The 12616-nt window shown below is 45.9% G+C and overlaps 1 protein-coding gene across 9 annotated transcripts in view; it reads right to left on the bottom strand.

Annotated features, from left to right (window-relative positions):
- Positions 1-12616, bottom strand: part of LOC311270590 (transcription factor COE3) — a 94804-nt gene that overhangs the window by 24629 nt on the left and 57559 nt on the right. For all 9 annotated transcript variants that reach the window (XM_084375557.1, XM_084375555.1, XM_084375556.1 and 6 more), the window contains 2 exons: positions 4689-4770; positions 2534-2651 (listed from right to left, as the gene is read on the bottom strand). In XM_084375557.1, the coding sequence (XP_084231683.1) occupies positions 2534-2651; positions 4689-4770 (200 nt within the window). The remainder of the gene's footprint in view (positions 1-2533; positions 2652-4688; positions 4771-12616) is intronic.

Genomic DNA, 12616 nt, shown 5'->3' with positions numbered 1-12616 from the left:
AGCTATCCCGTCCCTGCGCCAATAGGGGGCAGCACCTCTTGATCAATGCGAGGTGAGCGGCACAAGTGCAGCAGTGTGGGCTTCAGAGGAAGGATGCCTCTCTCCGTTTCAGCCACATATCTGAGGCTTCTCGCCCAGTGAACTCCCAGCGAAGAATGTGTTGCTAATTTAAAGCACGCTGCCTGTCTGCCTGCTAGTTGTCAGAGCAGTATGGGGGGACATGGCTGGAATTACATTTTATGGCCGGGGTCTCCTTTTTCTCACATGTCACGTCTCTGTTTGTTAAAGGTGACTCAAACAAAGCGAGTGATCGCTGTTGATGCATGTTAAATTAGTTTGTTATGGAGCCTGGGAGGGGGAGTTGAAGAAAAAAACTTGTAAGAGCACACGCGGTTAAGCAGAGGGAAGGTGTATTAAAGTTATTAGACAAAGACATGTTCAACGGGGCGGTTGACAATAGCTTCTTTTCTTGCTTTACGGGGCGTCACTCTGCTGCTTTGAAGAGTGTGGTGAAGAGAGGAAGAAAAAGGATGGGTTGGGGTAACCTGTAAAGAACACAAGCACACACATACACACACACACACAGACACACAACACATGGGAGTCCCACGGGAGCGGGGGAACATGGAGGCGAGGGCTCAACCTCTTTAATTGCTCCCCTCATTAAGAAACTGGTTGCTAGGCGATCCACACCTATCGTGTCATAAACGTGAAACACACAAACAGAACGTCAGCGAACATAATGACTTTGGTGCTCCGGGCAGGACTTTAATTATTTGATTTTGTTCTCCAGTAGAGGAGTCATTAATAAAGACAAAAACAAATAGATTAGCTTTTTCCCCCACTAGGACTAGAGAGCACCGAGATATATTAATTGTCTAGTCTTTTTTTTTTTTTTTTTATTAGTCGTTGTTGTATTAAACATTACATTTGCTTTTGGTGATAGAACCATTAATGCCCATTAATGTGTAGAGAAGCTTGTTTTAGTCAGTGGTGTATATAAACTGTTTGCCCGGCCGTAATTGGCTCTTGAAATCTGAAGATAAGCAATTTGCACAATTGGCCCAAGTCGGTTCTCTCCTTCTTTTTTTTTTTTTTTTTTTCTTACAATCTTTCAGCTGTGTGTGCTCCCATCTGCGAGCGGAGGCCACGCGGGTCATAAGGTTATGTTTAGTGCATTTTACTTTTTGGATTTCCCATGGTTTGGTGGTCCTTCTTTTCTCTCTCTTTTGGCTGAGCAGGCAATCAGTCTATCATATGGAATCAGTTGGAAGAAAAACAGTAAGTTCTGTTTTTCTCATAGGCCGCCCCCCCTCCACCTCCACGCACACACACACACACACACCATCAACCCACCCTTCTCCACCCCCCTCCTTTCTCTCGTTCTCCTTTCTCCCCCTGTTTCAGCTCTCTCACAGCTAAATCTGCAGAACCCAATGACAGGAAATTGACCTCACAGCCAAATTCTTAAGCAATTTGATCATGTTTCACAGTGGCTTTTAGGACAAATGTAGGTGCATTAGGAGACTGGAAGTAGTATAACGTTTTGAAAATCATGACTTGGCCTGAGAATTATTGCTGTCATTAAATGATATCAAAATGATAAACACGCTAAAGGTGCGTTCACACCGGACCTTTTATTTTTGTCGCTGGCGACAAGTTTACATATTAAGTTAATGCAAACGAGCGACTGAGCGATTAATCGCTCAGGCGAAATGTCGCTGGGGCTCTGAGCGACAGCGTCCGAGCGACGGAGCGAAAAAACGCTCTGTCGCTCGAGTTGAGAAACCCCAACTCTCTGGCCGTCAGTCGCTTGTCGCTCAGCGCTGACTGGCTGCCGTAATCTATATGTAGGCCTAATTATGACAACTACTGAAACCATGTAAACGTAATACAACTCCACCGGTCCGGAAGAGCAAAGCCGGCTTTACGTTGACACACACAAACACACCCACACACACACCGGAGACAAATGGCCAGGTGCTCCTCAGCTGGGATGGAGCGCCTGTAGTTGGTGTCCAACCGGGCAATTCCTGCCTCCGATTCTCGCCAACAGCTCGTCAAACTGGGCCGTTGTCAGCCGCGTATACCGTTGAAAACGGGAAGAAATGAGCGCCTCCGAGCGACGTGAAATTCACTGGAATCGCTTGAATGACGTTATCAGAGCGATCTGTTGAATTGTGCCGACGAGCGACTGCAGCTGAGCAACCGAGCGATTTTTTTGGAGCGACATGAGCGACAGCGACAAAAATAAAAGGTCCGGTGTGAACGCACCTTAAGCGGTGCATACTACTTCCAGTCGAGGCACAGCGACAGGCATGAGGGAGGCAAAAAAGCAACTTAAAGAGTAAAAAAATTAAAGTGATGGAGGTGCAAAAGGCTCGAAGGAACTAGAAGCAACTAGGTGTGTGATTTGTAAAAAAAAATAAAAAAAATGGGAGGATGTCTGAAAGAAACTATGAGGCGAAAAAGGAGCGTAGCAAATCATAAGATGTAAAAATGTGCCTACCATTCTCCAGATAAGGAGGCGTACCTTCTGAAGGGTCGAGTCTGCGAGCCCTTCGCCCATGCTTGGAGTTGTTGTGTACGAACATGTTGTCGGAAACAGCCAACACGTGGCCGTCCACATTGACGGTCGTCGATACGACAACCTGCAACAGGAGTGAAGTTGAAACGTGTGATTTAATAACAATTTGACACAGGCAGATTTTTACAAACATTCTGGGGAGAAAGGGGGAAACATAAACGCTGCGTTCAGGCACAATTGACGAGCAGTGTCAAACCTCTTGAAGTGGTTGTTCTCTTCGGACATATCACGTTACGGTTACTTCTCAGCCATTTTGCTTTTTGCTTTTTAGTGTCTTGCATTTGTGTACGGCTAATTGACTTTTCAATCACTAAAATACCATTTCCGTTTACCCACTCTACCAACTGTCATCATAGCCGAAGCTCAGAATTATTGATCAGCTTGTCCATCTATTTGAGGATGGAAGGCCTCCCTTTTAAAATATTACTGGAGTCATTAGCAACTGAACCGTGCCCCATCCCATCACTCAACAAACATTTTACTAGGATCGGATTCCCGGCCACACTCCATATTTCATAATGCTTATTTTTGTTGTTGTTTTTTTGGCTACCACATCTCCAAACAGTGAGCCGCATGTGAATGGCCAAAGTGTTTCTGAGCCGGAAACAGAGAGCCCCTCTCAGGTTTGCTTCGCCGGTGAGTGACCTCGGTGTAGCGGTGGAATTTAGGGGGGCGCTTTTTTTTCCTCCTTTTTTTTTTTTTTTTGGTTGGTTTGGAAAGGGTGGGGGTGTAAGGGGAGAGAAGGGGAAGTGAAAGAGCTCCATTCTTGTGAGCAGGTTCAGAGCTGGGCCAAGCTGAGGATGATGGATTGGGCCCTCTCTGGCCTCCAGCTGGTTTTTGGGGGTAATAAGTGGAGTGGAAGGCATGCAGAATACACAACTTTGGCCAGAGAAACACCTATGGCGGAGCATCTGGGAAATCTATTTAGGGAAAAATGGCATACTAACTGATGGACTGAAGACAAGGGATGATCACCAGGGAGGAAAAAAAAATCCAAAATTATGTTGTTTTTGACTTATTATGCATGCTTTAGAGTGACGCTACAACTTTCTTCTTTCCTGCAATTCTTTTGACACACAGGAGTGAGAGGTGAAAGCCCTTGGTGGCTGTCATGCATCAGCCCACATTCACCCTGAGGGAAGATTTGAGGAGGCAGGGGAGGTCTGATGGTGGTGACATCAGGAGGGGACACCCTGTCTTGTCTGTTTCATGTCTGGGCTTCCACCTGGAGGAGGCTGGCTTGTGTGTCTATCACACAACAGTGCTGTCAGAGACGGACGCCCTCCTGTAGTTTGTCGCTATCCTGATAGGACAAATCACACTAAACTCTCGCTCTCTCACCTTGACCTAGTGGGCTGCTCTGTGGTGAAAATGTCTGGGTAGGATGGATGGATGGTTGGATAAATGGATCAGCGAAGGCGGGGGGGGGGGGGGGGTCAATAATTTCAAGGCTCAACTACCTGACACATTAGACGTGAGAGGGTTAAAAGACGCAGTAAAAGCGCTCGACAGTCATGTCCTTTTAGTGTAAATCGCAGCATTTTGTCAGCTCGCGATGATGATGGTTTTCAGATGGCTAAACAGAGAGCTGCATATGCGTGACTTTAAGTGCATGCATATGTGGGTAAGAATGAGAGAGGGATGTAGAGAAAGCAAATATATACACTCCTAGGGCATGCATCCATTTGCGTGTGTGTCCGCGTGTGTGCGTGCTTGCGCATATGTGTGTATAAGAAGGTATGCGTTTCCGCTGCCAGACAGATCCTGAGTTAACACTGTTGTTACATGTGGTTGGATCGTCCTCCCCTCTGCGCCGGGGCTCAGAAAGCTGTCAGGAACACAATTGATGGCACTCTTAAATCCTATATCCTTATTTGTGTCAGATGGTATTCCCTAATAAATATTCTGTCCAGAGCGCACAGGACACAGAATAGCCTCGCTCTCTCTTCGCCTCGGTTTTTGCCTCCTTCAGTGCCAATAATAGAATTGTCTTCATATGTGAACGCGTGTGTCGGTGTGTGCGCGTAGTTGCGCATTTATACACCTGTGTGCGAGACGCACAGACAGAAATAGTCAGAGCATATGTGTGAAATAGATTCACCTGGAATCTGCGCATGTCTCGTGGATTCCCTGCATTCTTCAGACAGTTCTGATTGCACTTGAGGAAGAACTTTAGGAAGAATCTGAAAGAGAGAGAGCACAACACAAAAGCAGAAACTGTTAATCATTGCAAATGAACGTTTAAGTGAGAATCATCAAAACGCTCCCACGTCTGAGCCATTCATCCAGTCAGTCAGAAGCAAACGTGACGTTACAGCGTTCGAGGAAGCCTCCCTGTTTATGATTCCCTCAAAATCACGAGCATCAGTCTCTTTGTCATCTCATCGCCTCACCTGAGTTCATGGGTCTTTCCCAACACCCATCTGCCACTAACATACAGGAAGTCACTTGATATTCCACCCACCTCTTTAATCCCAGGACACCCCCTGTGCAATTAAAGTTCTCCTGTTCAATAGGGAAGCAAATGAGGCCCACCTGTGACCAGGTCTTGTTTGAAGAGCATCAGGGATAAAGGACCTAACAAGGTGAGAGCGCGCCACAAAACTTATAGTCCTGTCAGGCAATTAGGCGGACACTCCTGGGACCACCGTATGCCACACACACACAGACACACAAGCATAACGCATACACACACACACACACACACCCATGCACTTGTGGGTGGGTGAGGCAATTATGCCACAAATTACAACCTGGCTAATCGTCTCTGAACAAATGTCACGTCTGAGTGAGATCTGGGCTTGGTGAGTTTGTAAGCTGCCTTCCTCTCCCGCGTTCTGTCGGGTCGCGCAGAAATTTGTTGATAAAGCCTCGCGTTGAGGATATCAGATGTGGCCTCGCAGACGTAAAATAGTTAAAAAAAAGGGGAAGATTAACAACGAGGCGAGCGAGAAAAATCGTCTCAGATGGAGCCCATTGTGTAAAATCTTACACAACCACACAGAATAAACAATGAAATTGACTTGTTGTTTTTGCAAATTCTCCCCACAGAATCATGACTGATTGTGCTTTTGCTTTCTCCGATTCATTATAAATACGGCGCCGCGATATTTATTTTTCATCACATTGCACTGGCATTACTATATGCAATACTGTGGTTGCAATTGTAACACTGCCTTGGCTCGCAGAATCACAGCGGCTCATTGGATTACCATAGATTGCACCATAGATTGCACGGCCATTTCATTCAGCTAAATACAGTGGCTTGTGTGGCTTGCGAGGACGCTTTCACAACACTTAAGACTTCTCGTTCGCCCAGTGGGATCCCGGCCAGGCCATAAATCAGAGTCTGAAATGACCCTTCTAACCCTGGCCACATTAACACATGCACTGGTCATTTAGAAGCGTTCTTCGATAGACTCCTATACCTTGTGCTTCACCGAGGGCCCAGGAGGGAGAGGAGAAGGTGAGAAAATATTTTCACTCCACATCCAAGGAGCTTTGGCTCGGACATCAATAAAAGACGTTTTAACCCATGCCAGAATGCTGATTGCCTGTCGGTGTGTGGTGAGGCCATAAAAAACCTGACTTGTCATTAGTGCATTTCGCTTGATTGTGTTCGCTGTGTTTTCGGGTTGCATCTGTTGGCTGATCATCAAAATGACCATTATGTACTCTAATTCCCTGACCCTGTTTTTATTTCCCCAAAGAGTCATAATGTAGAGCAGCAGACATCTGCGGAAAGCAGACCTGAAATACGACTTTTATTTGTCTGTCGCCTCTCATACAGATTGGGTAAGGCCAGTGTGTGTGTTTGCGGGCGCGTGCATGCGCGCTCGTCTACACGTGAGTGTGTGTGTGTGTGTCTGTGAGCTAGTGTTAGTACATGCATCACCCGTTGGTAGACGATTTATGTCAGAGCGAGAGATAGAATACATTTCCTTGGCAATGCATTGACTTCATAAAAGAAACACATTACTTTCGGAGTTAGTCTTGTCTCTTTTCTTGGAGACTTTAATGCTTTTACATACTGGTTCCGCTGCAGCCAAAGCAAAAGTTAAGAAACAATAAACACAGGATATTGAGTGCCCACGCTATCATAAAGTAGCTCCTTTATGTTTACTGTTATGAAGGCAATTAAGCACAATTTCTCTGCTAAAAAGATAAGCTTAATTTTCATAGTCCACAGCAGTGGCAGTGCTATAGCATCCATTACATTTGAGTTGGTTAAGATTCTCCACGAGCACAGTGCAAATTGGTCCTTGGTGAAAAGGGGAGCAATTAAGACAAGGCCCCTCTCTCTCTCTTTTACTTCTTAAATATCTACAGAAGTTTGTGCTGGTGTTTTGGCACGCACGGAGACAAAAGGAGGTTGTTTAATTGTTTTTTAATGGGATATCAAGTCGTCGCTGCCATTAGATGTTGGCAATGGAGGGCAAAGGGGGATAGAGAGAAAGAATGAACTGCAATTAGGTTTGATTAAAGCTATCCTTCTCAATAATCAGCTGTTCTGACAGGACAGGGGGACCCTGGTGGCCGCTGAGATGGAGGAAGGTGTTGAGTGATATTAAGGCCAATGAAGGGGATATTAACATGGCTAATTAAAGCTCTTCCAAAGCCGGGCGAGGAGGCTCTCAGTGGACCGCACTGGATGAAATAATCGGCCAAGGCAGCTATCAGTTGGAGGAGAGAGAGAGCGAGAGAAAGGGAGTGCGGGAAGGGGTGGGGAGTAGTCCATCTGAGGGAAGGGGGGAGTAGAGGGAGGGATAGTGGGAGGCGTAAAGGAAAACTATGAAGTGTGAAGAAAGACAAAGAGGAAGACATCGACAGGCAGATAGAGAAAGACTTCCAGGGCAGCCGTGGAAGCTCATTTTGACATCAACCCTCTCTGTCTGCTTGCCCGAAGTCTGCCAGTATAACTAAGACCTGACATCAGCTTTTTATCTCCGACAGCTAGTCATACAGGTCCACAAATCAACGTTAAAACAATCCTGCTCATGCCTTGGTCTAAGGCAATTAATACGATTCTCCTGTAGTACCTCCATGCTCGCCCACTGCCGAAGCTACTAATCATGCCATAATGATTTCTCTCCCTCTGGTCAAAGGGGAAATAGATTGTCTCTTTAGTAATGCAGCAGGCTCGGCGCCTTCCACTCCCTGGCTTCACAGACCCGGTAATTGAGGAGAAAAAGGCCGACTTTGGCACTTTGACTGATTTGAGGGCTGCTAGACCCTCTTATCTTTACTCTGATCATTTTAGGCTGACACTCAAAGGAAGACCCATCGCCCTAATTCTAGCTCACCCTCTCCCATCATCAAACAGAGAGGGGAATAGGAAAAAAAAAGAGAAGAGAGAGGGGGAAAAAAACAAACAGGCGAGGTGAGGAAGGCCTTCTCTCATTTAAATGGCCAACTTAATTGCAGGGTTGATGTCACTCATGCATAAATGTCCATCCCTTTGATTTGAGTGGAGAGGGCAAATAAGGATAATGTTGTATTATTAAGGAGGCTCCATCGACAGCCGAGGTTAGCTCTCCTGTCAATTTCATTCATTATTCTATCCAGTCATTTTTCAGATTATTTTTAACGACTTGTGGAAAAAATTTTAAAGTTAAGTCTGAGCTGTTTTAAATTATTTCCACTCGCCGGTTGCTTAAATCACATTCACGAGAGCGTGTTTCTTTTTCTTCAATAGTACACCTTGTTCTTATTGTACAAAAGAGCCTCCTCCATTTGTTTAGGCCGTTACACAATACACTGACAGATGGCCACAGTATCTGTAAGAGTCAGGTATTGACAACTCTAAGCTCCTGATTGGTGCCCCGGCACTAATGACTAGCATGCAGTGTCCACAGCCGGCAGCCATGACAGTGAGGTCATCCGTTGCAGGGCGGTGAGTATCGATCACCACCCAGCTCCAGCCCATCAGGCCCCAGCTGCCTCCCAGACTCAATGGGCCCCTGTTACAGGAGCCCTGTAAGAAACGGCTCCCAACACCAGACTACAATCTGCTGACACCAGATCTCTACGCTGAGATAGTAGTACACGGGTCAATAGCGTATCGGATTTCCAAAACGCCAGGGTCTTAATGTCAAGCCTCCTGCCTTCCCTACCTACTGCTCCAGTTATTAGGCACTCCACTGAACTGCATTCAGATCCCTGTTGTGACAAGGCGGAGCAGGTAAAACGAGAAATAGAGACACTTATAGATCTTAATCTTCCCCAACACTTATTTATGCAACTGAGTGGTCTTGGATATATATGCCAGTTAAGTCCCCGGGAGGCCGAGGCCGCGCCGGCGTGGCCATTTCTGTCGTATTCTGGTTCGCCGCTGTCTTCTCTCGTCAAGCGGAGCTGTTTTTCTCGCCTTAGCTGAAGTAAACCACAGCACATTAACAATATTTGCTCTACCCCTGTACAAGCGCCGAGGGACCAGACCCACAGATCCTATCACTTCTTTATCAGGGAACAAGTGCCTCACTATCCAACCTTATTGGGTTTGGGAGATTAACCCCTTCCACTCTCGAGCTTTCTGCCCATCTCCTCCGAGAGCAGCAAGGCAGATGTCACTGTGATTATTATTGTTCGACATCAAATATCCCAACTGCATGTCTCCGTGAATTTATTGGGTATTTCCCAGGCTTCTTTTTTTTGGTTTTATTTCTTTATTTTTTTCAGCTGCTATTGTCAGTTCATTTTGTTGTTTCATATTTCATATTTTTGTTGGCGGCGTGTGTGTGTGTGTGTGTGTGTTGCAGGGGTGTCACAAATAATTTATGTGCTTCCTCTGCACCCTAAGATGTAGACGTGTCCCTCCATTCATCCCTCTTTACCCTCTCCTCCACCATCCCCCTTTCTCTCTAATGGGCAGAGTGGCATTGACATTATTTCACTTGAGGATCCCTCACTCTGTCAATCCCTCTTCATTTACTCCATGGCTACAGGACTCATTATGGTATCTCTTCCTCCTTCTCTCTCGCTACTCGTACTCGCACTCATTCTCCTCGCCTCCTCTCTCTCTCTCTCTCTTTCTCTCTCTCTCTCTCCGGACACTGTTAGTTTCTTACTTAAGAGAATCGCTCGTCTTCACAAATGGTTTCACGTCAAACCCACTCCTAGCGAGCCCCTACTGATTCCCTTCAGGCTTTGGCACAGGTTTACTGTAACAGATTAGACGAAGACTCGGAGCTCCTGCTAACTATCCATCACTTGCTAACAGTGGACTAAGGCTGTGTGCTTTATGCAGCTTTAAGCTCCAGCCCGCCACATACTGCATGTTTAGCCCCGAGCTTTCTCTCTGCCTCTCCCATCCCCTCACATCAAGATACCGCCGAGGCTTGTGTACTGTTGCACGTTGCTCTTTGTTTTACTCTGAATACGCCTTTTCTCTACCAGGACTTTGAACACAATATAATAAGACACAAAACATAAATAATTCTGCGTCGCTGTGCCTTGCGCCACTCCGTTGTAAAAGCGTATCAAACACTGGTTGCCGCTATAGAGCCAACATCATCTACACCCAAACTGGAATTCATAAATATCATTGAGTCATCACCGGCGCCATAAAAAACGTATGATGATGATCACTGATAATGACTACGGCAGTCTCGAACGATGTCGGGCCATGAGGCTGCTGACATTACAAAAAATAATCGCGTACATTAACAATGCAGTTCTCAGGATTATTTACTCTGCTCGCCAGCTGGACGGCTGAGAGGCATCTCCAGGTTATTTTTGCGCAGGAGGAGAAATATGGTGCTTTGATTACTGGTCAGCACTGGAGCTCGGGGCCTTGAGGAAATACCAGTCAGCACCTCCCCGCACTAGTGAGATGGAAGATAAGCATATGTTGGAGTAGCTGGCCTGGGTGAATAGTAGTATTTAGGGTGTTGGACGTGGGGTTCTGGAAGGCCCCAGAGCCGGTCTACAATGAGAGCCATACAGCGCCGTCTCTCTCCTGTGGCACCTTGGAGTGATCAGACCCAGGCAGGGCGCAGAGGAACGCAGCTGTACAGGCAACGCCAGCAGGGGGGCTTTGACCGTTTACTGACAGCCACGCTGTATCCAGCACACCAGCGGGGGCTTATTTGCATGTGTGTGTGTTTTATATATAGGTCGGCGAGTCAGTGGTTTTGCTGTCTGTCCATGCATGCTCAAATGTATGCGAGTGTATTTCTACATCATATTATTACTAATGTATAATACATACATCTAAAGTGGCTGTCAGGACTGGTCAGTCATCATAAAACATGAGGCAGCCACTCTGACATCGCCGCCACATTAACGCATCCTCAGAAGAAGAGGGAGAGAAAAAAAAAAACACCCACTGTGGACTGTCATGTAGGCAGGGGGGATAGAGACAGAAAGACAGAGAGCGGGTCGGTGCTTAAAGCTAACAGGTAACCTTTCTGTGCACCTAGGACAAAGGCAGGGGGAAAAAGAAAATGTCAAATTAAGAGAGGCCAGGCAGAGAGACGTGGCTGCCATATTTGTGTGAAAGCCCAGTGCTGTTGGCAGCAGAGATGGCTGCTTTCTGATTCATCTGGGGCCGTATGGCAAAGCTTTGTCAGTCTGTGCGAGGTATAAATAATTCAGGGTGAGAGATGGCAATTACAGGGCCCTGCACAACCAAAATGAATATTTTATAAGGACTAAAACTGCCCTGGAATGAATCACACACATGGAGTCACACACACATACACACACACACACACGCACGCACACACAAGCATAAGTGAATGTGTGCACACACGTAAGCACACATGCACCCAAACACACACACACACACAAAGGTAGCACATATGAACCCTTAGCATGGTTGTAGTATTGTTGACAATATAACTATTATATTACATACAGCCCTGCGTTGTGGGTTAATGATTTTTAATATGCTTGCATGTGTGATTTCTCTCAATATTTGGTTAAGAGTGAAGGAGCCTGTTGGATTTGTAGTTTTGTTGTTAAAAAATAAATGTATTCACCACCACAAACAAACAAACAAACGTACCTGTTTAAGATTGTACTATATGAAATACAGAAAAATAGAAATAAAGGCTAAAAACTGTTGCATATATATAGTAAAGATCTGCACAAAAAGCAGTCTCCAGAGACTCTGAGCCTTTACTTTTGACCCTGTAAATATGGTCTTTGTGTGTGAGCAAGAGGGAGGGGGGGGGGGCAAAATGCTAATGGGAAAAGATTAAACCCAAAAGCCGCCTGGAGCATTTACCTCTAAAGGGTTTTGTCTGTCAGGTTTCCTGCAAAACTCTGTCTTTATAATTCTGAGACAAAAAATAACATTGTTCCCTAGTCCTGAGGAGCGCAGTGGCTTGGTTGAATGGCCATTGTGTGGGCCTAGCTAATGATACCTTAGCTTTTGTGAGAGGGAGGCCAGGTAGGTCTGTGACATCAGCGCCACACAAGTGCTTCTCTGTCCGGATGTTTAGGGAAGGATTTCGTCCATGGTGGGAAAAGGGTATAGAGAATAAACAGGTCCTGTTTTTGTACCAGAGTTTTCAACCCCTCTGCCAAAGACAGGGGTATCCTGGGAAAAAATACATGTAAAATCACTTTTTTTTATTTTAAATCATTACTCGTATCTAATTACGTGAATAAAAAAATATACACATCCATCAATTTCTGGAAGAACTGCTTCAGCAGAGAATGATGTAATTCCAGGAGTGTCTTTTTCTTTTCCCCCCTCTTTTATATTTCAGCGGGAGTGTGGGCGTTTTATTTGTCAGTCCAAAGGGAAGATGGCAACCCTCTGAGGGAGGAGAGACCCCAAGCATGAAGACACAGATCGCATGTGTTGGAAAAAGTGACAGCGAGGCAAATGCTAAGAGAAAGCTGCTTCCTTACCGAACCGCACACTGTTAGCGATATAGCTAGCTGTTGTGAAGGCAGCTGACAAACCCGTAGCGTGGCATGTCTCGCCCCGTTTGTGAGTTTTCAAAGAATATGATTTGCAAATAACATGAGTCTCTGGGCATAGACTGGGCATGTAAGTACGGTGAACAAAGCCCCCCT

This window comes from Pagrus pagrus (genome assembly GCF_965226575.1).
Source record: "Pagrus pagrus genome assembly, chromosome: 15".
Taxonomy (NCBI): domain Eukaryota; kingdom Metazoa; phylum Chordata; class Actinopteri; order Spariformes; family Sparidae; genus Pagrus; species Pagrus pagrus.
The sequence above is the reverse complement of the archived record's forward strand: the minus strand, read 5'-3'. Positions and strand labels throughout refer to the sequence as shown.